The 22,800-nt window shown below is 59.8% G+C and overlaps 1 protein-coding gene across 2 annotated transcripts; it reads right to left on the reverse strand.

Moving 5' to 3' along the window:
- Nucleotides 1-3,902: 3,902 nt before the first annotated feature.
- SH2D2A (SH2 domain containing 2A) lies at nucleotides 3,903-13,580 on the reverse strand. Of its 2 annotated transcripts, none has more exons than XM_053908838.1 (9): nucleotides 13,434-13,580; nucleotides 12,766-12,926; nucleotides 11,867-12,048; nucleotides 10,882-10,971; nucleotides 10,573-10,741; nucleotides 7,086-7,229; nucleotides 6,569-6,874; nucleotides 4,874-5,045; nucleotides 3,903-4,399 (listed from the first exon to the last, which is right to left on the reverse strand). In XM_053908838.1, the coding sequence occupies exons 1-8, from the start codon at nucleotides 13,465-13,467 to the stop codon at nucleotides 4,878-4,880; spliced, it is 1,254 nt and encodes a 417-aa protein (XP_053764813.1). In that variant the 5' UTR covers nucleotides 13,468-13,580; the 3' UTR covers nucleotides 3,903-4,399; nucleotides 4,874-4,877. The 2 variants fall into 2 exon arrangements, with proteins under 2 accessions (XP_053764813.1, XP_053764814.1); XM_053908839.1 differs by having other exon boundaries at nucleotides 7,086-7,226; nucleotides 13,434-13,578.
- Nucleotides 13,581-22,800: the final 9,220 nt, after the last annotated feature.

Genomic DNA, 22,800 nt, shown 5'->3' on the forward strand with positions numbered 1-22,800 from the left:
GCGTGGGGACCCGGGCGTGAGAAGGAAGAGGCGGGAGGGAGGGTCTCCCCGAGCTCCCGGTCTTGCGTGTTGGGTAAGTTGAGGAGTCTGTTTCTCATTAAGTACGGCGGAGGGTTTCGTCACTTACAGGAAAACCACCCACTTATCTGAAATCTGACCTACTTGGGGCTGGAGCCAGACAGGGCTCCTGCATCCCACGGGGACACTGGGGCTACAGCTGCCCGTGGCGGTGCCTCCAGCCGTCTTCAGGAAGGAGCATCAACCCACCGGCACTCCACTGCGGAGGCCGCGGGACCTGGGCCGAGGCCACTCGCCGGGGTATCTGAGGTGGTCACCTGGGTCAACAGGCCCCAAAGTCTGAGATCCCGAGTCCAAAGCTTTGTCTTCTGTACCCGATGTGCTGTCTGCACATGCACAGGTGGCCTGCCGCACCCCTGGGACCCTGACACGGGGGGCTGCGTCGTGACCGAGATGCGGGGGCTCTGGGCTGGGAGGCAGGATGTGGCCCTCAGGGAGGGTCCTGGTGTATTCTGGAAGAGGATGGATTTAGGCCTGTTGTCTGTAAGGCTCTTACCTCCCACCTCAGTTCTCTGCAGATAGTCTTGGGCCAGTTTTTAAATTTTTTATTACTTAAAACAAAAATTTTTAATGTTTATTTTAGAGAGAGAGACAGACAGACAGAGTGTGAGTGGGCAAGGGGTAGAGAGAAAGGGAGACACAGAATCCGAAGCAGGCTCCAGGTTCCCAGCTGTCAGCACAGAGCCTGATGCGGGGCTCGAACTCATGAACCGCGAGATCATGACCTGAGCCGAAGTCAGACGCTTAACTGACTGAGCCACCCAGATGCCCCTATTATTTTTTTAATGTTTATTTATTTTGAGAGAGTGCAAGTGAGCGAGTGGCGGAGGGGCAGAGAGAGGGAGAGAGAATCCCAAGCAGGCTCCATACTGTCCATACAGAGCCCCACACGGGGCTCGAACTCATGAACCGTGAGATCACGAACGGAAATGAAGAGTTGGACGCTTGACCAACTGAGCCACCGAGGCGCCCCTTGGGCCATGTCTTTTAAAGCCACTTTTTAGTCCTACCACTGATGACCTTTTATTTGGTGGTTGGGATTTCCTGGTCACCATGAGAAATACTGACAGGTTAGAAATAGTCCTCACCTGGGAAGGCTTCCCGCAGGCAGTAGCCTCGAGTTCTGATGAATAAACGGGAGGAGGGCGAAGGCTTTGGTCTGAGTGGGTCCAGACAGGCCCCGGGGGGCCACCAGAGCCGCTGGGGCTAAGCCCGGGATGCAGTGTCGCACGGACCAGGGGAGCAGAGCCCAGGAAGCTCAAGTCCTTGACTACCAGCAGCTGCGGGACGCTGGGCGGCAGGGGTGCGGAGGCGCTGCGGCAGGTGGAGGGGCTGCAGGAAGCCCTGTGGGGCCAGGGCGGCCGCAGGGTTGCCGGAGCGCTCTGTGCTCCTGGCCTTGCTGACCTCCCCTTCCTCTGCCACCAGGGGACAGACGTTCTAGGGCTGTAGGGGTAGTGGGGGGTGGGGCTCAGCGGTGACGCCACTGGCCCTCCCTGGGGGGGGGTGGGGGGGGCGGTGCTGTGCTGTGGCCCAGGACCCAGGAGGTCGTGGTGGTGACCTCCACTCACCCCCTGCCCCGCTGCCAGTTCCCGGCACCTTAGTGAGCGGGTTCTGGGTTACCCGAGGGAGCAGACAGGAGGACAGAGAGGGTCCGGAGAGCTGCCGGGTCTGCCCTGGTGCCGAAAGGGCCGGAGGGGAAGGCTGTGCCCTCTGCTGGGATCCCAGCGAGGCCTGACGGAGGCTGCGGGGCCGGGGTGAATGTCCTCTCAACTCTGGGTGGACTGAGCCAGAGGCAGCCCTGTACGGAGGGGGGCGGGGAGGATGGGGTGACTGGGGAGGTGCCCTTCCCCTGTGGTGCCAGCGTCTCCGGCAAGGGGGGGGGCAACTGCTTCAGGAATCGTCCCCCCTCCTTCCCTGCACGAGGCCTCTCCATCCCCAGGCCTCAGCGCAGGAGTGGAGTGAGCAGGATGAGCAGGGGTGCCGGTCCTGGTGAGCAGGGAAGGCTTCCCCACCTTCTTCTTCAGGGCTGAGCCTGCAGCGGGAGCCCCTGGGAGGACAGGAACCTTATCTGTTGACCCGGGAGGGGCCCCTGATACAAGGGGAGCACTGGATCAGGATAGCAGGATCTGGGTGTGACGGCCTCCAGCTCCCTGTCACCTCCCCTCTCTAGACCTCACCTTCCTATTGGGTTGAACCAAAACAAAACAAAACCACCCCAAACCCAACAAACAGCAAACAAACAGAAACCAGCCACACAGGGCCTGGCTTCCCTGGGGCCCAGGCAGTCCTGCTTCACTGCGCCCTTCCCTTGCACGGCCTCATCCTGACGCAGCCCTGCCTGCAAACAGGGAAGCGTTCTCTCCATTTCGAAAGGCTGCCTCGCCACCAGCCAGCACAGGACCAGCCAGCTCGCACAGAGACCCAGGGTTCTCCCCACGTCCGCCTTAGGGATCCTGCCACCCCACCTGCTGAGGGAGGGCGAGCTCCGCAGGGGCCCGCCCTGTCCCCTCTTGCTTTGTTCCTTCAGGGACACCCAGGGGGTCACTAGGCATTTCTGCTCTCCTCCCCCGCCCCGCACCCGGGACATTCAGACTCGACTTCCAGTTCCTGCTGTGCAGTGAGCCTCCCCTCCTTCTGCGGCCTCCCCCAGCGCGGGGCTCCCCCAGCCCCAGAGTCAGCCAGAAGCCCTCTCCCCACCCCCACCCCCACCCCCGGAGTTTAATCCAAGACCTTTCTTGCCCTTTCAGCCTCCCTCCCTGATTTCGGCAAAGCCATCTGCTCCCTGCCCTCCCCTCCCCTCCCTCGGCATCTCTCCCCCTGCTCTGGAGAGGCACAGACAGAAGGGAGTGGAACCCCAACCCTGTTGACTCAGCAACAGAAGCTCTCCTTAAGCTGATTAGCACTGGCTGCAAAGGGGGAGAATTCACCAGTCACCAGAGGTGGTGCCCGTGCCAGGCTGGGGGGCGGGGGTGGGGTGTGGCTGCGGCAGGCAGCGCCCAGGCCTAGGGAGCACAGCTTTGAGGACGGGTCTGGGGGGTTTCTGGGCCCCTGGCAGGTGGTGGGGGGGGGGGCGGTGGGGCCTTTGGCGGGAGGAGGGACCCTGATAGGCACTGTCTTGACTAAACTCCCATAGGAATGACTGTAAGAACTGGCTGCACCGGTGGGACCCCGGAGTCCCCAGAGCCCTGCCTCAGAGGGCCCTCAGTCTGAGAGAAGAACGTGGCCTTCGGCAGATTCCTCCAGGAGGCTGAAGCCCAGGGTGTGGAGCCTTGCAGGGGCAGAGGGCAGAGGGAGAGGGACGGAGTGGGTCTGGGTGGGGAGGTGGAGTGGAGAGGAAGCCTCACAAGAGGGCAGGGGACAGGATGGGGTCCTGACTGAGGCAAGGCCTGAGCCCAAGAGGCTGGGAAGACACAAGAGATCCTTAGAGCCACTGCAGGGCCCCCCATCCTCCTAAGGGGCTCACATACACAGGTCACCAACGCACGCTCCCCTCCCCAGGCCTGTGCTTGGCAGGGGGGCTGGGGAAGGGGGTACAGGGCCTACCCCTCAACCGCTCTCCCCCCTGCCCCCCTTTATTTCCTGGCACCCCCAAGTGACGCAGCCACCCCTCTGCCCCTGGCTACCCGCCCGGCCCTGCTAAGAACAAAACACTCCGTGGGCCCTTACCCGGGAGTCTCCCGGCCCCCCGATTTGTGACCCTTGCCCGGGTGTCTCTGAACCCCAGACCCACTCCCCCCCACTGCAGTGGTGCTCGAACCACCTGCCCTCCACAATAGGACAGAGAGGGAGCCCGAGACAGACAGAAGGAGCGTGTGCTCCTTGGATCCCTGTGGGGAGAGGTGGTTGGCGATGATTTATTAGCCAGACAAGAATCAACAAACAAGTTCTAACATCTGTTCTCGCCAAACCATTCCTCAGACAACAGCAGCATTGGACCAGGGCCCAGACCTCAAAGGCTCAGAGGGCCAAGGAAATCAGACTCCAGGAGAAGCCAGGCAGCGGGAGGCAGCGGGCGGCAGCGGCCGCCCTTGCCCAGCGGCCTCGCCCACTTCCGCAGAGGACCACGGATCACTGAGATCACTGAGCCACCAGATTCTCAAGGACTCTGGGGAGGGAACCAGTGGGTGTGCCCCTACGAGGAAGGGACTTCGCCATCTGCTCCTCTGAACTCCAGGCTTCTTTGCAGGGCGGAGGGGGGCAGACCTGTCCAGGGAACACGGCTAAGCTGCGATTTGGGGGAGGGAGCCGGCACCCGGGCCCCCATGCAGTGGAATTCTCAGAAGTAGCCAGCTTTCCCATCTGAGGAAATCTCTGACATTTCCTGTGGAAAAGAGTTAGTGCACGTGGGGTAAGAAACAGAGTGCAAAACGGGGTAAGTAGGAAGCCTGGGTTCTGGGCCTTGGCCTTGGCCAAGTCGCTATCCCTCTCTGGCTTTGTCTCCTCATCTGCGCAGTGAGGAACTTGGCCCAGATTTGTAAGGGCAGAGGAGACACTGCTCCTGCCTCCCTGCCCGTAGCAGACATCACTAATCAATCACGGTGCCCTTTTCTGCTGAGTGCAGATCTGACCTTAGCATCCTTCCCAACGTGGTGCCCTAGGCAGCCACGACCAATGGATTGCAGTTGGCATGCAAGATGACACCATTCTGCCACCTTTGCGATAGATGATGGCTGAGGCCCTTTCTGGCTCTGATCGCCCACAGTGTGTTCCGTGCACATTTCCTGAGAAGGGTGCCCCGTCTGCAAAGGTCTCTGGACCTGGGGTCCCGGGTTGTCCTCCCCCGGCGCAGACTCACCGGGCTACTGAGGAGGCCCCAGGGGAAGCAACGCCTGGCTTCTGTCCTCCGTCCTCTGTCTAGAAAGCTTGTGGGGGAGGGTGTGCCCCCAGCGGGGCAGGGTCTGGTGAGGCACGAAAGGGCCTTGTCCGGTCACAGAGTTCTCAGAATGCAGTTGCTGGCCGGCTGGATTCTGCGGAGAAAAGGGCGATCCCAAGGTCACACCCTCTACCCTCCGCCTCTCAGGCTCACCTGAAGCCTCCAGGGCTATCGTCTGGTCGTCTGGTCGGAACAGATGTCGGCCTGCGGAGAAGAGGCTCTCACCCCCTCTCATTCCTTCAGCAACCATTTCCTGAGCACCTGCTCTGTGCCAGGCACTGTGCTGGGAACTCAGGACACAGCTGAGTGAGTCCCAGCCCCTGCCCTCAGGGAGCGTGCACTCTGCGGGGGGAAGAGGGGAGACAGCGTCCCAGGTGATGAGTGGCAGGTGCTGGGAGGCACAGTGGATGCCTCTGTAGTGGGGTCAGGGAAGTGCGTAGCAGGCAGCAGGCCAGCTGGCCGGAAGGATGACTAGGTCTGAGGCGGGAATAGCTCTGGAGGTCCGCAGCAGCTGGCGGGAAGGCTGGGGAGGAGGTCCCCTGTTCCGCCAGTGTGGAGGGCCACACGGACTGATTAAGCAAGACCCTTCTGGCTTCCTTGGGGCAGAGTGGATCGGAAGTGGCGGGGTTGGTGGTTAGACCAGTTAAGAAGCTCTTGGAAGATGGTGATGAGGGGTGATGGGGCTGAAACTGGGGAAAGGGACCCAGCAGGAATCCGTGGCTTATGAGGAGTAGTGGCGTGGAGGGGGTGTCTAGGGAAGCCCTGGGATCCTGGCCTGGACAGTCGGGTGGCTGGAGGGTCATCGGTCCGATGGGAAGTACAGGAGGGCCAATCTGGGGAGAAGGGTGAGAGCCGGTTGCTATGCTGAGTTCAGGAGGCCGTGGGGCTCTTGGGGGCTGAGCAGGAGCACCCCTCGCGGGGCATGGGGGGGGTACAGGCTCAAGGGCTGAGGCAGGCCTGGGGCACCAGCAGGGAGGGTGGGGAGGGGCCTGTGGAGGGGGCAGAGGCCCAGGAAGAGGGTGGGAGTGGCCAGAAGGTCTAACACCGCCCTGGACTGAGACCCCTGAGACCCCTAGAGAGAAGGCAGCCAGGCGGGGGAGGGAGGAGGGAGAGGGGGGTGTGTGGAGGGGCAGGGGTGCAGGTGGCTCTCCCCAGAGCTCCCTCTGAATTGACACCAGGGACTCAGAATGGCAGGGCTGGGGGGGGTTGGGGGGAGGGAGCCAGGGCCCGAGAGGCCCGAGTTCCAACCAGGTTGACGGGATGATGGTTGGAGTCAAGATTCGGGGCACAGTGGGGAACACGTGGGAGGCACTGGGTGGGTGAGACAGGCAGGCCGGGGGGGGGGGGCGGGGGGCGGGAAGGCTGAGGCGGGGCCTGAGCCCCTATTTCCTCCGAGAAGTGGAGGGGTTGACAAAGGGGACGCCGTCCAGGCAGGAGCCACTTCTGGGCCTGGGAAAGGGCCGCTGGCAGCCCCAGCCTCTGCCTTTCCCCCGTCGCCTGAGGCCTCTGACTTCACCCTGACCCCGGCATCCACCTGAGCACCTTTGCCACCGTCCTGAGTCTGGTCTTCGGGCGCCCCCGCCCCCTGCGGCCCGCCTTCTCCGGGCACCCCTTTACCTGGTTTCGGGGAACAGGCCTGGAGCGGCACTTCCGCAGGGCAGGGTGCTCGAGGGCGCAGGGCGGGCCCCCAGCCCCCGGCGCCAGCTGCACCTCCACCTCGGCATAGACGTTGCCGGGGGCCTCCCCGGGGCTCCCCCGGCCCATGGCGTAGAAGGCGATGGGTTCGTCAGGCTCATGGTAGATGCGGTTGGAGGGCTTGGGGGGCGGGGCCGGGCGGGGCCTCGGAGCCGGGCTTGTGTAGACTTCGGGGGGCAGCTGAGGCTTGGCGGGCACGGGAGGCTTGGGCCTGGGCGGCTGGGGAGGCTGGGAGAGAAGGCCAGGCCGCGGTGGGGTGGGATGGGGGGAGGGGGCGTTAGAGCAACCCAGGCGGGCGGAGGCTGGGGCCCGAGTCCCAGCCTGGGCCCTGCAGGCCCCGCCCACGGCCGCGGGCCCCGCCCACAGGCCCCGCCCCCACGCCGCTCCCTTCCCTTGCCCCAACCCCCCCTTCCCCTGGGGCACCCCTCCAGCGCAGTACCTCCTTCTGCTCCCCGGCGCCCTCCTTCTGCGTGGGGCCTGCGTTCAGCGACTTTTTGAGGATGGTGCTGTACTGAGGGTGGATTTTTGTTCGGGAGTCTGACATTTCAAGGCTTAGGGAAAGTCCTGCAGGCTCAGGCGTCTGCTGGGAAAGAAGGAGACCTCAGGCACTCGGTGCCGGAGGGATGGCGGGCTGGTGGGTGGGCAGGTGTTAGTGGAGGATGGGGGGGGAGGGGCACAGAAATCTGGGGTGGCTGGGTTCCCTGGGTGAGGAACAGGGAATGGAGATGGCAAGGGGCTCAACAGGGGGAAAGTAGCTTTGGTCACGGGTTGTATCTGGCATTGACGTTAACTCTGCCTGGAACGCAGGGCCAGGCCCGTCTCCATTTGTGCCTGTGGTTGCAAAAATGCAACAAGGCTTTACAAGTCTTTAGCCTGAAAATTTCCAGCCCGGGGACAGATCTCCAAGACTGCCATGCCTGTGTTTATTCTGCAGGTGTCAGAGGAGTACTTTATGGAGGTTTAAGCTATGTATTTTAGGGGCAGGGAGACCGCCTCCAGGGAGAGGCGTCTTACTGTGGGAAGGTTCCCTCCCATGGCAGCTATGCTTTAGCTCAGCAATTCAGCCCTGGGTTCCTAAGAGCCCGGGCTCTCCTCATGCCCACGGCTTTGAGAGGCTTAGGCCACAGCTTGTCTCATGCTTCTGCGATCTGCCAAATGCGTGTTCAAACGCTGCACGCTTCAAGGATCCACATCAGAATCCCCCTTCCCTGCCTCAGCCCCCTCCTCTCTCTGCATTCCCTTTATGACTAAAAAGCGGCACCCCCCCCCCCCCCCCCCGCTGCTGGGACAGCATTTTGGGAGCCAGCACCCCCCACACCTAATGGAGCACAGGCCTTGCTCCTTCCCCTGCCTCAGCATCTCCGCATGTGCACCCCTCTCTGCATGCCGCGGCCACTCACCAGCTCCGGCCTCCTAGGTCCTGCCCTGTCTCATCTTGCCCTGCTAACCCATTCTTCTCTCTGAGGGCAGCCGGAGCTAAAGACGTCCCCCCCGGGGCAATCCTTTGGTGGCCACCGAGACACTCCCAGATAAAGTCCAAAGTCCAGAGAACGGGAGTGCCGGTGGGCGGTTCGGTTCGTAGAGCTCTGCCTTTGGCTCCTCAGCTTCCGCTGGCTCCCTCACCTCCAGACTTCCCTGCACCCCGTTCCCACTGCTGGGGGTCACGGCCTCCGCCATTCCCCGTGAAGCTCCACACAGGACTCGACCGCCCGGTGCAGGCCCATGGGGCACATTTCCTTGAACTGACTCCAGTCGGGGCCCCGAGAAACTGTGTCCAGGCCACCAGGGAGCTCCTTCTGACTAAGTCCAGTGGTCAACATGGGACCCACCTGCACGGCTCTTCCTTGAGACGTTCTCTTTGCTTGGCCCCCAGTGCATCACACGCCCCTGGTCCCCCCACCCCCCCCGCCCCCCCGTCTCTCCATCTCAATTTTCTTTGTAGCTTTGCCCTCATTTGTGCAAGCTCTAAGTGCTGGAGACTTGGTATTCCTTTCTTTTCCACCTCTGCTCATTCTCTAGTGAGATTTCACCCTTCCTGACGGCTTTATTTATTTATTTTAATATTGAAAACATTTATTTCTGGGGCGCCTGGGGGGCTCAGTCAGTTGAGCGTCCGACTTCGGCTCCGGTCATGATCTCGAGATCTGTGGGGTCGAGCCCTGCGTCGGTCTCTGCGCTGAGCCTGGAGCCTGCTTCGGATTCTGTGTTTGTGTCTCTCTCTCTCTCTGCCCCTCCCCTCCTCTCTCTTTCTCAAGTAAATAAACATTAAAAAAAAAAATAATAAAACGTTTGATTCTTTTGAGAGAGTGAGCAAGCATGCGAGTGCCAGCGGGGAGAGGCAGAGAGAGGGAGAGAGAATCTCAGGCAGGCTCCACCCTGTCACTACAAGCCTGACTCAGGCTTGATCTCAGTGACTCCGTGAGATCGTGACTTGAGCTGAAATCAGAGAGTTGGACGCCTAACCTCCTGAGCCACCCAGGCGCCCCCTGAAGGCTTTTTGAATCGGTCCTTCTAGATGCTGATGAATCCCAGGTGTTTCTCTCCAGCCCAGACCTCTGTCCCAAACTCTGGACCCACGCATTTCAACCACCTACTCGGTATCCCCATTTTTTTAAGTTTTTTTAAAAAAATGTTTAATGTTTATTTTTGAGAGAGAGAGAGAGAGAATGTGAACGGGGGAGGGGCAGACAGAGAGGAAGATGTAGAATTTGAAGCAGGTTCTAGAATACCCCGAATACCGCCCCCCCCAAACTTGCCAACTCCTCAGGTTGTAACTGTTCGGTGCCACCTCACCTCTCTCAGCATAAAATCCGAAATCCGTATGAGAGTCTGCAGGGCCCCCTCTTTCACTTCTCTGGTCTCACCTCCTACCTCTCTGACTGTTCTCACTCTTCCTCACACACATCAGGCACCCTCCTACCTCAGGGCCTTTGCACCTGCTGTTCCTTCTGCCTAGCATGTTTTCCCTCTAGTTGTCTGCGTGACTCCTTCCCTTACTTCATCCAGGCCCCATTCCAACGTCCCCTTACCAGAGCCGCCTGACCTGATGTCCCTCTGTAAAATAGCCCCCACCCTGTTACGCCCTGTCTTTTTTTTTTAAATAAAAAAATTATTAATGTGTATTTTTTTTTTTTTTTTCGAGAGAGAGACAGAAAGAGGGGTAGAGAGAGAGGGAGACACTGAATCCGAAGCAGGCTGTGGGCTCCGAGCTGTCAGCCCAGAGCCTGACACGGGGCTCAAACCCACAAACCGCGAGATCATGACCTGAGCCCAAGTTGGACGCTTAACGGACTGAGCCCCCCAGGTCCCCCTGCTGCTTGTCTTCTTGGCATGCATTTCTCCTACTGGACATATTATGGATGATCTGTTTCTCTGTCCTATGTGATGACTATCTCCTCGCTAGACCGGAAGTTCCAGAAGGCAGGGCCGTTTTGGTCACTTTGTTTCTGCTGGATTTTTCTGCTGGGTTCCCGGTGCCCAGGCCGTGGCCTGGCACACGGTGGTCCCCAGAACTGCCTGAGCCCCCTCAGGGAGGCACTCGCTGACACGGTCCCCCCCCAAGTGAGCCCAGGATCACCCCACTCTGTACGTCCCCTCTCATCGCACCCGATTGCTGTGCTGTAGCCGTCCTTGCTGCTGCTAAGTGAGCTTTGTGGGTTTGAGGCCCTTCTGCCTTGCCCATGGTTCTATTTTCAGGGCCTGTCAGCAGCTGGTGCAAGCCAGGAGCTCAGTAAATAGGCCCTTGACAACACCAGGGACACCAAGGACCCCTGTGCCTGCTGTCCTCAGGGACCCTCCTCCAGCACTCATCCTTCTCCAAGGGATTCCCCAGGACGCATGTGGGCAAGGGACCTATGGCTGGGTCGTGGGTCCCGAGGAGGCGGCTCCTGCAGCCTGGGTCCCCCGGGGCCAGGGTCGGGGCGTACCTGGCGGGCCAGGGGTTCGCTGAGCGTCTCCCCGTAGGGGCTGAGCGGGCACACGGTGTAGTGTCGCAGCAGGTCCGGCAGCCGTGCGTGGGCGCTGTCCTCGCCCAGCACCACGTGGCGCCCGTCCCCGAGCTGGGACAGCAGGAAGTGGCGGCAGCAAGTCCGGCTCCTGGCAGGTGCCCGTGGGGTCAGAGCCACCCAGGCCCGGCCTCCCGCCCCTGCCCTCTCCGTCTGACCCGCTCACCCAGCCCGCCCCGCCCCCGCCGAAGCCCCGCCTCTGGGCCACCTGGCGCGAACCTTCCCCTTCACCTGTAAGTCAGCACAAAGGTCACGGCGCTCTCGCTGAACCGCACCAAGTAGCATCCCTCAGGCTTGGGCTCCAGCAGCCTCTCGGCCTCCCTGTGGGCGATGGGGGAGACGCTCGTCAGCCTCACACCTGTCTCCGGCTCTCTCGAGGGCGACCCCAGCCCCCAGCCAAGCAGGCGGAAGTGGCGGGAGAAGGGTGCAGGTGGCAGAGAGGACGCGGCTCTGCTCCCACGCGCCAGGGACTGGAGAAAACAGGCCGTCCCGCCCGGGGCAGGGGGGTGGGGCGGTGGGGGAGGGAACTCCCGGCCCTGCATCCTCCTCAGGCCTCACCCTGGAGGGCAGCCTGGAGGCGCTGGGGTGGGTGGTAACAGACTTGTAGGTTTCAATGTTTTTTTTAATGTTTATTTTTGAGAGAGAGAGAGAGAGAGAGCGAGAGAGAGCGCCTGCACGAGTGGGGGAGGGGCAGAGAGAGAGGGAGACACAGGCTGAAGTAGGCTCCAGGCTCTGAGCTGTCAGCACAGAGCCTGATGCGGGGCTTGAACTCATGAGCCATGGTGACCTGAGCCCAAGTCAGATGGTTAACCTACTGAGTCACCCAGGCGCCCCCAGACTTGTAGATTTCAGGAGTCACCAGCTGAACTGGAGGAGGCCCCCAAAGATGCAGGAGAGGCAAAGTTGAGAAACTGAGGAGGGAGGGGCTGGGGGGGGAGAGAAGACAGAACAGAGGCTGGAGAGGCTGAGACCCTGGGAGACAGTGGTGGGGGCGGGGTGGGGGGGGAACCAGGAGGGCAGGAGGCTGAGGCACAAAGTGGGGGGGGGCTGCAGCCTCTCCAGTGACACCCCCCCCTCCCAGGACAGATGCCCTAGAGAATGGCCTGGGAGCCTCCAGGACTCATCCGTGGACTTGTAGCCTCCACAGACTCCCGACCGCCCGGGGCCCGGCGCACGTCCCGCGCGTCTCTGGGCCGGTTTCCTCCCCGTGACTCACCTCCGGGTGATGAAGCCATGGAACCAGGGGGGGGCTGCCCCGTGCTGCAGGAGCCAGTGGGCCTGGGTCTTCTGGAACCAAGCCCGGGTCTCGGCCTGCAGGGACTGGCCGCCTTCCCCAGGCACCTCTTCAGCCTTCTCAGTGTCTGGGCTGGAGGTAGGCCCTGGGGGTTGAGGACAGGCCTGGAACAGGGGAAAGTTCAAGGAGGACGAAGTAGCCGCGATTAGTGGGCTTTCTCCTGACTCCAGGCCAAGCTGCCACTTTCTCATCCTCACCCCTGCTCTCTATCCCCGCTGCCTATTTCATGCTATGATTGCCCAGGAAGTGCTTCTCAAGGCCTAGCGTAACACTCTCCTTCAGCAACACCTGCTTTGGTTTCCAGAGGGTCTCCTTCCCCTTCCCTCCGGCCCTGAGGGCCTCTCATCCAGTAGCTGGGAGCTGACAGATTGTACATAAGTGGATGTGAGACCTTCGAGAAGACCAGGAAGTCATTCCCTGGCCCGTGGGATGAAAGGAGGTGATGCTGCGGGCCAACCCAGAGGATGGAAGGAGGGAGGGCTCGGCCTCCTGCAGGAGGGGCTGGGCTGGTCCGCAGGGAGGATTTCCTAATGTCCTGGTGGGTGAGAGGGACTGAGAGAGAGATGCGCCGGGCGGACGGACGGAGGCCACGGCCAGAGACACGGATGCCTGTTTCCGGGACTCGGTTCCCTGCACCCTGGCCCCCTGCGGACTCAGGCCGAGCTTCCCAGGGACAGAGGAACAGTGAGGGGGCAATATAGCGCATGAGCATGGACGGAGGTGCTCCCCATCCTCTCTCCCTCCCCAGTCCATGGGTGGCCCCAGGTCACTGGGGGGATGGGAGCCGGTGAGGAAGATGTGTCCGCCTGGCTCCCACTCACCACGGCACGGACAGCGGGGACCCTGGGGCTGGGCTGGGCCTCCTCAGCCTTCGGGGCCCGGAGCCCGGGTCCCTGAGACACGCTCAGGCCGCAGCGGCTCCCGCGGGGCAATTCCACCCTCTGGAAGGTGTTGAAGGCAGCAGCAGGGGCTTCGCGACTTCCTGTTAGCGCAAAGAGGGAAGCTGGGGTTTCTCAGTGAGGGCCCTGCGTGCCTCTGACCAGGGATCTGGAGGACGGACGGGGACAGTCATGGGAGCAGAAATGCAGGCGGGACCACAGGGGGTCTCTGAGGTGGGGGAGGGGAGGGAGACAAGGGGGTGCCCACCGGCCAGGGAGACAGGACTGGGAAGCCAGGGGGCCTCCTGATGGTCCGGAAGTGCCACAGTGCTGGGTGGGGGGTGGTGCATCTCCTCAGGGCAGAGCTGTGTCTTTATGGCCCAGGACTGCCTGCCTCCTGGCCCGGGTTCTCCTCTGCACCCGTCCTCTCTAAGAAGCACCCTGTAGACGCTGCTACCTGGGTCCCCCGGGCTGAGTGGACTGGAGCCCCGGCCAAGGAGAGGGGGTTGTGGGCGCCCTGCCAGCCGGCCCTGCAGGTTCTGGCCTGGGGACAGCAGGGGTGAGGGGGTCTTGATGTCCCTCCCCCTCGCGGTCCCCGGCCTCGCACTTACCTTGGGGGCATATCTGGGCCAGAGGGGGCTCCATGGGGGCAGCCTGAGAAGGGAGCCCCCGGAGCACGGGATGTGTGTGTGCTCCCCGGAGATGTGCACACTCAGCAACTCATCTCCGTCACCCGGCCCCCGACGGCAGGAAATGTCGCCTCACCCACAGCCCTAGCCCTGGCAGAGGACCCACGTCATGGAAAGCCGTAAGACACTTGTCCCTCCCCCGGAAGCCAGGCAGCTGAACCTGGTGGTGGTGTGGCGGTATTTGTGTCATTCTGGGCTTGAGTGTTGGGAAGTCCTTACTGTCGTCTGACCTTGAAACCGCCTGTTTCTTCCTCCACCCCCTCACTCCAGACTGGGACTCCCTTCTCTGTCTCTCTCTCTCTCCCTGTCTCTCTCTCAGCTTCTGTTACGAGCAGTGGCAATTGTGGATGTCAACCTCAGCAGGATAAGCTCTAATTAGGTGCCTGGGCTTTGGGCTCCTCGGAGGTTTGTACTCCAGAGTTTGCTCTCAGGACATATGAGCGGAGGGAGGCAGGGCTGCTACGGAAGGATGCGGGTCAGACTTCTGGAAGGACTTTCTGAGGTCATATGGAATCTGCGAGACCGGTGGTGGAGGGGAGGGGCCTGGCTTCACCTTCCAGCAGCTAATGAAGCTGGATTAGGGCCAGACCAGGCCGTCCTGGAGGAGGGAGGAAGACTTTTCCTCCAACTCCGCAGGTCGTGATTGGCGGCCACATTGTGAGCTGTTGTCTTAAACTCGCGCTGTGCCGACACCTCCTTCCACACCAGAGGACCAATCCCATTTCTCTCTCATTTGATCCTCAAAGGGACGGGGAATGTTATGCCCATTTTCCAGAACGGCAAACTGAGGCTCAGAGAAGCGCCGTGGCCAGATGTCTCAGAAGCTGGGACCAGAAACTAGATCTTCTTACCCATTTCGCCGCGGTTTAAGCCAACAGTCCCTGACTAAGTGCCAGGCACTGCTCCTGGGGCCAGGAACCCAGAGGGAAAAAAAGGATCTTGCCTCCAGAGGCCAGGTGGGGCGGACGGGCCTGCCAACAGATTCTTCTGGGGGCGAGAGACTGGCGTGCAATGGGTGCCCGGCCGGCCTGGTGCGTGTGTGTGCAGGGGTGAGGGGTGTCAGAAGAGGAGGAGGAGGAGCTGAGTCGTGGAGGGTGAGTGGGGGGAGGAAGGTGGGCAGAGATGTTTCTAGAAGAGGCACGGGTGTGTGCGAATGCGTATAAGAAGGAAACGGCGAGGTGCGCGGGGCGGAGCGGGGGCTGGCTGGGGGCCCCCCCCCCGCAGCAGTTTGTGCCGCCGGATGAAATGCTGCCCTGTGCCCAGGAAGGAGTTTGGACACCCGGCCTGAAGCCGGAAGAGCTACTTGGCCAGCAGCTCTGGGCAGGGGCGCTGTCCCCGCAGTCCCCGCTGGCCCGCACATGCACACACTCCAAGGCCTGCTCCCCTTCCTGAAACGCTATCGCCTTTCCCTCGGTCCCAGCCCCAGGGGTTGGGAGGGAGGCCGAGAGGTGCCCGAACGGCCTCTTCCCCAGACCCCTCACTTTGCTGTGATGACCGGGCGGTGGGGGCGAGTCCCGCACGACCCCGTCAAACGGCAGGGCTCTGCTCTGTGTCCCGCCGCGTGTCTGGAATTCTGCTCGGCACAGCCCAGTTCTGGAAACCCTGCCCCCCACTCCGGTGTGCTTTGTGATGATCGCAAGGGAAGCATTTTTCACCTCTCAAGTGGACTCACTCCCACGCTCTTTGGAGGCCTGGGCCCGGCTAGAGGCGCCGGCTGGTGGACGCAGGTGCAGCGGACCCAGCTCTGTCCAAATGCAGACCGGTCCCCGGGTGGGCCTCGACACTTGGTCGGCTAGACCGTGTCGGAAAAGCCTTAGCGTCTCTGAGGCTGTGACCGCCTCTCCCCTTTACCTGCGTCTCATCGCCCACCCCCCGCTCGCGCCTGGGTCAGCCTGGGCAAGTTGCTCGATCCCTCCAAGCTTTAGGTGCCTCATCTGGAAAATGGGGCAAGAAGACCTCTCTGGAAGGGTGGCCGTGGGATTTCATCAGTAAATGGGCACCGAGCCAGCAGTCGGTCTGTCTGATACGTAGGGGCCGCTCAAGTATTCCCTCCCTTCTTTCCTGCAGCTCCTGGCACTGTGATGGGCACGTCTGGCCACTGCCACGCCATGGCTGGGGCACAAGTTCAGACTTTAGGTCTCCCCCCCTGGCCGGGCTTGCGCAGGCGGGGGTCTGGGGACCACCGGGCAGATATCAGGAAGGGCTCAAGAACATGTGTGTTAGACAGTTTGTGTGGTGGCGCCCCCCCCCCCCCCCGCCCCCCAGCCCCCAGATCCCTTTCTCTGAGGCCCCAGATGTATTAGTCTGGGCTGCCACAGTGAAACCCCAGTCTGGGGGGCATAACGACAGAAATATATTTTCTCACAATTCTGGAGTCTGGAATTCCAAGGTCAAGGTGCCAGCAGGGTTGATTTCTGATGAAAACCCTCTTCCTGGCTTGCAGATGTCTGCTTTCTCGCTGCGTCCTCACTTGGCTTTTCCTCTGTGCTCGTGCAGGGGTGGGGCTGGGGGAATATCTCGGCTGTCTCTTCCTCTTCTGATAAGGACGTCAGTGCTATCAAATCAGGACCCCACTCTTATGACCCCATTTAATCCTAATTCCTTCTTTAAAGGCTCTTTTTCTCAATACAGTAACAGGGGGTTAGGGCTTCAACATATGAATATTGATGGGACCCCGATTTAGTCCATACACCAAATGTTAGCACCTGTCGTCTCCTCTCAAGGATCTTGCGTCCTAAGATAGGTAGGACCTCAGAAGGGACTTGGTGATTCAGAGCATGTGCTGTGTGCTTCCCCCGGGACCTCAGGGGACAGAGCTGTACTCTGATGGGGTGACGGGAGTGGAGGCTAAGAGGGGGGAGTTCAGTTTGGGAGGCATCCGGGTTGGGCCATGATGAGAAGTCACAGGTGAATGCTCATACTACCCGAAGCGATCTATAGATTCCCTGTAGTCCCTATCAAAGTTCCAATGGCACTTTTCACAGAAATAGAACAATTATAAAATCTGTGTGCAATCACCAAAGACACAGAATAGCCCAAGCAATCCTGAGAAAGAGCAAAGCCGTGTGCATCACGCTTCCTGGTTGCAAAATATAGCACAAAGCTATAGTAATCAAAACAGTATGGCGTCGGTGACACAGACACACAGGTCCATGGAACAGAATATAGAGCCCAGAAATAAACCCAGGCACATATGGTCAATTCATTTATGACAAAGGAGCCAAGAATATACCAATGGGGCAAGGGCAGTCTCTTCAATAAATGGTGCTGGGAAAGCCGGACAGCCACATGCAAAAGAATAAAACTGAACGCTGACCTTACACCAGAAACAAAAATTAACTCACAATGGAATAAAGACCTGAGATTAAAGGCATGAAGAAAACAGAGGTCGTAAGCTCCTTGACATCAGTCTTGGTGATGATTTTATGGATTTCACACCAAAAACAGAGGCAACAACAGGAAAAATAAAGAAATGGGACTGCATCAATCTAGAAAGCTTCTGTACAGCCGGAAACCACCAACACAATGAAAAGGTAACCTACTGAATGGGAGAAAACATTTGCAAATCCTATGTCTGGTAAGGGATTAGTATCTAAAATATATAAAGAACGCATAAAACCCAAACAGTCTGACTAAAACATGGGCAGAGGATCTGGATAAACATTTTCCCAAAGAAGACACACAGAAAGGTGCTCGATGTCACTAACCATCAGGGAAATGCAAATCAAAACCAACAGAGAGACGTCGCCTCACACCCGTCAGAATGGCTGCTAATCATATAGACGAGAAAGGACAAGTGTTGGCGAGGAGTGGAGAACCGGGAGCCCTGGTGCGCTGCTGGCGGGGATGTGAGTTGGTGCAGTCACTATGGAAGGTTCTCAGAAGATTAAAACTAGGACTACCATATGATCCAGCAGTCCCGCTTCTGGCATTTATCCCAAGGAAAGAACACACTAACCTGAAAAGACACCCGGACCGCGACGTTCACTGCAGCTTCACTTATAATAGTCAAGGCCCGGAAGCAACCTAAATGTCTGTGGATGGGTGTGTCGTGCATACACAACGGAGTATTATGCAGCCATACAAAGAAGGAAATCTTACCATTTGTAACAACGTGGGTGGACCCGGAGGGCATTAGGCTAAGTGAAATAAACCAGAGAAAGACAAACACTCTAGGATCTCACTTTGTGTGGGATCTAAACAGAACAAAACAAACCTCAAACCTACAGACAGAACAGGTTGGTGCCTGGCAGAGGTGGGGGTTGGGCAAGACGACCAAGGGGGTCAAAAGGTACAAACTCCCAGTTGTAAAATAAGTAAGTCGTGAGGCTCATGTACAGCATGGTGACTGTGGCTAATAACACTGTATCGTATATTAGAAAATTGCTACAAAAGTAGATCTTAAGAGTTCTCATCACCAGGTGCCTCCTTTAAGCCTCTGACTTTGGCTCAGGTCATGATCTCACAGTCTGAGTTCGAGCCCGGCGTCAGGCTCTCTGCTGACGGCTCAGAGCCTGGAGGCTGCTTCGGATTCTGTGTCTCCCTCTCTCCCTGCCCCTCCCCTGCTCACCCTGTCTCTCTCTCTCTCAAAAATAAATAAAACATTAAAAAACAGGTCTCCTCGCTAGAAAAAGAAATTTGTAACTATGTGTGGGGATGGATGTTATTGTGGAGACCGCTTTGCAATAGATACAGATACCAAATCATTACATTGTACACCTGCCGCTAATATAACGTTACACAATACATCTCAATAAGACAAGAAGTCATGAGGGGCACCTGGGTGGCTCAGTTGGTTGAGCCTCCGACTTCGGCTCAGGTCATGACCTCGCAGTGCATGGGTTCGAGCCCCGCGTCGGCTCTGTGCTGACAGCTTGAAGCTCGGAGCCTGGAGCCTGCTTCGGATTCTGTGTCTCCTTCTCTCTCTGCCCCTTCTCTGCTTGCACTCTGGCTCTCTCTCTCTCTCTCTCTCTCTCTCTCTCTCTCAAAAATACATAAACATGAAGAAAAAGAGAAAAAGAAAAAAAGAGTCGGACGCTTAACTGGCTGAGCCACCCAGGCACCCCTGCCCTTAGCTGCTTTGTAAGTAAATCACCGAGTGTCTACCGAAAACTTATTCTGTGCTGGTGTGTGTGAGTTTCAGGGGCTACGGAGATAAGGAAGGCGGGACAGGGGAGACACACAGGTAAACAAACCCGGGTGATTCAGGACACGGGAACTAACCAGGAAGCCAGGCATGGGGGGCGTGGGGGTGGGGTGGGGAGGCGTGGGCCATTCTGCCTGGTGCCAGGTTGCATGAGGCCAAGCGAGGCTTCAGGGAGGGGATGGTAGTTGAGAGAGCGGGTGTAGGGGTGAGCAGGTGATCCTCGGGATAGATGAGCAGGGATGGGTGGAGGAGGGTGGGGGAGCGAATGGGTGATGATGAGGGGCTTCGAGCTGTAGGGTCCTCTGGGGAGGGGCACGAGTGAGCGTGAATGAGCATGAAGGGAGTGGGAGAGCTGCCAGCCGGGGAGCTCCGTCTTGGCACTGGGGAGCCATGGGGGGAGTGGGAGGTCTGCTTCCAGCGCTCACATCGCCCCGTGACGGCTGTTCTGGGCCACTGCGTGCGCTCGCCCCGTCCGGCACGATCCTCGACCCTCGGGGCGGGCCTGACTTTGCTCATCTTCCCGCTCCTTCACCCACCGCAGGCGGCCCGTCAACGGCTGTCCGGCATCTGCTAGGTGCTCGGGTGGTTTGGCACCTGCCGCCATTCCTGCCCGTGAGGAATTCCTGGTCGTCTTCCCCGGGGGCAGCGGGACACACCGGGAAACACGAGAATGGCTCGGACTTTGAATCCCAGTCTGGCCAGCTGTTGGCTGTGGGTCTTTGGGCAAGTTCCTTCACTTCCTCGGGCCTCAGTTTCCTTATCTGCAAGATGTCAGCCACGGTACGAAGCCCCCCAGAACGTTCCGTGTGTTAGAGTGCGTGCGGAGTGGAGGCGCGTAGGACGTGCTCAGTGCACTTGAGGAATGGTCGTCGGAGGGAGTAACAGCCGCCAAGGGCGCTGGCCACTCGCCTGTCTCCCAGCCCCACCCCTCCCTTGTTCTCTCCGCTCTGTGCGGTCAGGGCTTCGACTGCAAACTGCACTCCCGGGCTCCTTGCTGGTGGGCCTGTGCCAGGGCCACGGTGAGGTCTGCTGCCGGGGACAGGGGAGGACCCGCTCCTTCCTCTTTGCTTCTTTTTGAGGCTGCCCAGCACCGCCTCCCCCGAGAGCTGGATCCCACCTCTGAGCGTTCAGGCTCCGACAACCCCAGCCTCGCCCGCTCATTCTCACAGCCCGGAGGGGGAGCTGCTTCCTGCCTTATCCGTGTCGTTAGGTGCGTCCCCTCCCACAGCAGGAGGGTCCTCCGCCTGCCTTCAGGGATGCCTGTGGAAATCCACAGTGTGGTGTGTGTGTGTGTGTGTGTGTGTGTGTGTGTGTGTGTGTGTGTTCCCGAGGGACTGGCTCCTGATGCCCAGCACCGGGGTCGTGTGACAGCAGGTACAGGGCACACTGTGCTCGGTGCAGAGGCCAGAAGGGCATGAACAGGAGCCACAGAACACGGCTGGGGGCCGGGGAGGGGTCACCCGCGGAGGCAAGTCCCGGGGCAGCGCGGGCCGGGTGACGGGGGGGCGGGGTGGGGTGGGGGACATGCTGGTGGGACCGGAAGAGTCGAGGCTGATGGGAAGGTGGGGTTTGTACCGGGTTTGGGCGGATCAGGAGGCTGGAGGGCAGGCTGCAGCCAGAAGTGGAGGCTTCCACGCCAGGGAAGATGCGATTCAGGGATAAAGACGGGGACTGGAGGACGGAGGGAGGGTGACTGCTCTCAGCCCTTGGCAGGCTGGGCCTCCAGGAACTGCTGTGCCGTCCCAGGCGGGCCAACTGGCCTCTCAGATCATTGACACCATCCCCTCTGAAGCAGATTTAAACAACAAACAAACAAAAACCTCTGTCTGTCTCTCTTTCTTTGGCAATGGAAAGTTCTTCGCCAGCGTGAGGAGTTATTGGTATGAAGACGCTATCCTGAGAAAGTGGAGGAGGTCAGCTTGGGGGAGGGGCCACCGCAGCGGGTGTTTCCAGGCTGGGAAGGGGAGGAGGGGGGCGTCCCAGTGGGGAGGAGTGTGGGGTGACCTCAAGGGGTGAGGTGGCCCGCACTGAGTCTGGGGGGACAGGTCGGGCAGGGCGTGGGACCCGAGGGGAAGCGAAGATGCGGTTGGTCAGTGGGTGTGGAGGGTCTGCCCAGTGAAGGGGCTGGGAAACCAGGCGGAGGGTGGTCCTGTCGGGGTGGGAGGGGAAGGCGCCCTCACTTTTTGTGGTCCCAAAGACACTGCTCGCGGGGGGCTGTTGGCCTCCCCTGGACTGGGCCCAGAGTTGTCCGGAATCTCCAAGAAGTGTCCGCTTTCCCCCATCTCCCTCCTGTTTTAAGTCTTTCCAGGCAGAAGACATCTTGGGGCTACGGAAGCAGGCTACCAATCCTAAATTCAGGGAAACTGACTTTGGCCCTGCCCAGAACACGGAGGAAACAATGTTCTTGGAGGATGTGTATGGGTTAGTTCTCGTGATATCCAAGCAAGTAGGGAGAGGGTGAGCCGGGGCCCCACGGGCCTGACCTCACCCGTCCCCAGCCCCGGACCTCGGCCACCTGGGCAGGGAGCCTCTTTTTCAAAGCAACTGCTTGTTTTCCACCCTATGAATGATGCATGCTCTTGAACAGACCGGCGGAGAAGATACAGATAAGCAAAAAGGTGTGTCGTTCACAATCGCGTCTCCCAGGCCTCGATTACGCTGGCGATATTTTTCTGAGTTGGGACAAGTAAATGCAAAATTTGTGACTCGCTTGTTTTGCTCTGCAGCTCACCGTGGCCACCTTTCCAAGGCGCCACCTGTCCTCACCACAGGCACTGCCACGCGTCCTTCAAATGGTATCACACTTAGGGGCGCCTGGGGGGCTCAGTTGGTTAAGCGTCCGACTCTTGGTTTCGGCTCAGGTCATGGTCTCGCGTTTCGTGGGTTCCAGCCCCGTGTCCGGCTCTGTGCTGATGGCGTGGAGCCTGCTTGGGGTTCTCTCTCTCTCCCTCTCTCTCTGCCCCTCTCCCGCTTGCTCTCTCCACCTCTCTCGAAATGAATAAACTTAAAAACAAAAATGCTATCACGATTAGGTAAAGGTGGTCGTTTGTGTGGTGCTCCCCAGCTCGCAGAGTGCTCGGTGTTCATTATTTTGGTTCAGCCCTTGGCCTTCCTTCATGGGGGGCTCTCCCTTAGGTGAGGCTGCTTCCAAGAGAGGCCACCGTGTTCCCGCACTCCCCCCCAGCCTCACCTTCCCCCTTCCTGCGTCGGGGGTGAGGCTGGCCGCACCCCTCCCCAGCTCCCCGTCTTCTCGCCTGAGATGCATCATCTTTTACGCACACGCTCTCCTGCCTCTGCCCCCCCAGGGAGGAAGACGCCCTGTCTCAGTTTCTTGAGAGTCTTTCTTCATGGTCTCGGGATTTCTCCCCCACGGCCGCCTAGTCTTCTGTGTATCCTTCATCCGCCCCCTCTCCCTGCACCTCTGCCCACTTCCCCCCTGCTCTAGTTCTGCACGAGCACGTCTGGCAGTGACCAAGCAGAAAGGCCCCCCGTTGTTGCTTGCAAGTATAGGGTGCGGGGGGGAGGGCTAGACCCACAGAGAGCAAAGGGCAGGGTAGGGGAGAGGCCTTGGGGTGGCCTCTCGGCGTCCATGGCGTGTGGAGAGGGGTTCTGAGCTCCTGTTCTCCCTGTCTGTCTGTGTCTCTGCTCCTACCGCCTCCCCAGCATCCATGTTTTCCCATCCCGGCACCGAGAAGGCCCGGGTGGTTCAGAGCTGCAGCTGCTGGGGTGTTGGTAGGGAGAGAGGCCCCCGAATGAGCCTCTTTTTCTGTCCTAGGATTTCAGCCAGCCTCCTTGTCCCTGGACGGCCTCCCTTCTGCCCATCCCCAACACTTGCTTCTTACCAGCGCCCTCCTCCCCTCGCTCCCAGGCTGTGGTGGGAACAACGAAGGCAGAGAGAATGACCCCTGGCCTGCTCCGTCCAAGAAGCCAAAGTGTTCAGGTGTCCTGCCTTCCCAGGAACCGAATGAGGGGACATCTAAGCTGGGGCTGCAATATCTACCGTGGGCCAAGATTCGGGGCACGGGCTGTATACCTCCTGGCTTTGGAGAAGGGCAAATACTCCTGAGTCAGGGTGATCCAATATGTAGGCCGCACTCAGAACCCCTGTCCCACGGCCCCTCAGGCCTCCTTTCCACAGCAAGG

The sequence above is a fragment of the Panthera pardus genome, unplaced genomic scaffold, assembly GCF_024362965.1.
Source record: "Panthera pardus isolate Hobbes unplaced genomic scaffold, ASM2436296v1 HiC_scaffold_21, whole genome shotgun sequence".
NCBI classification, from domain to species: domain Eukaryota; kingdom Metazoa; phylum Chordata; class Mammalia; order Carnivora; family Felidae; genus Panthera; species Panthera pardus.

Coding starts and splice junctions, on each gene's coding strand:
- SH2D2A (XM_053908838.1), bottom strand. CDS start 13,467: ATGGAGCCCCCTCTGGCCCAGATATGCCCCCAAG. Junction 12,049..12,765: donor TCCCCGCTGTCCGTGCCGTG/GTGAGTGGGAGC, acceptor CCCCTGTTCCAG/GCCTGTCCTCAACCCCCAGG. Junction 5,046..6,568: donor GGCCTGTTCCCCGAAACCAG/GTAAAGGGGTGC, acceptor TTTTCTCCGCAG/AATCCAGCCGGCCAGCAACT.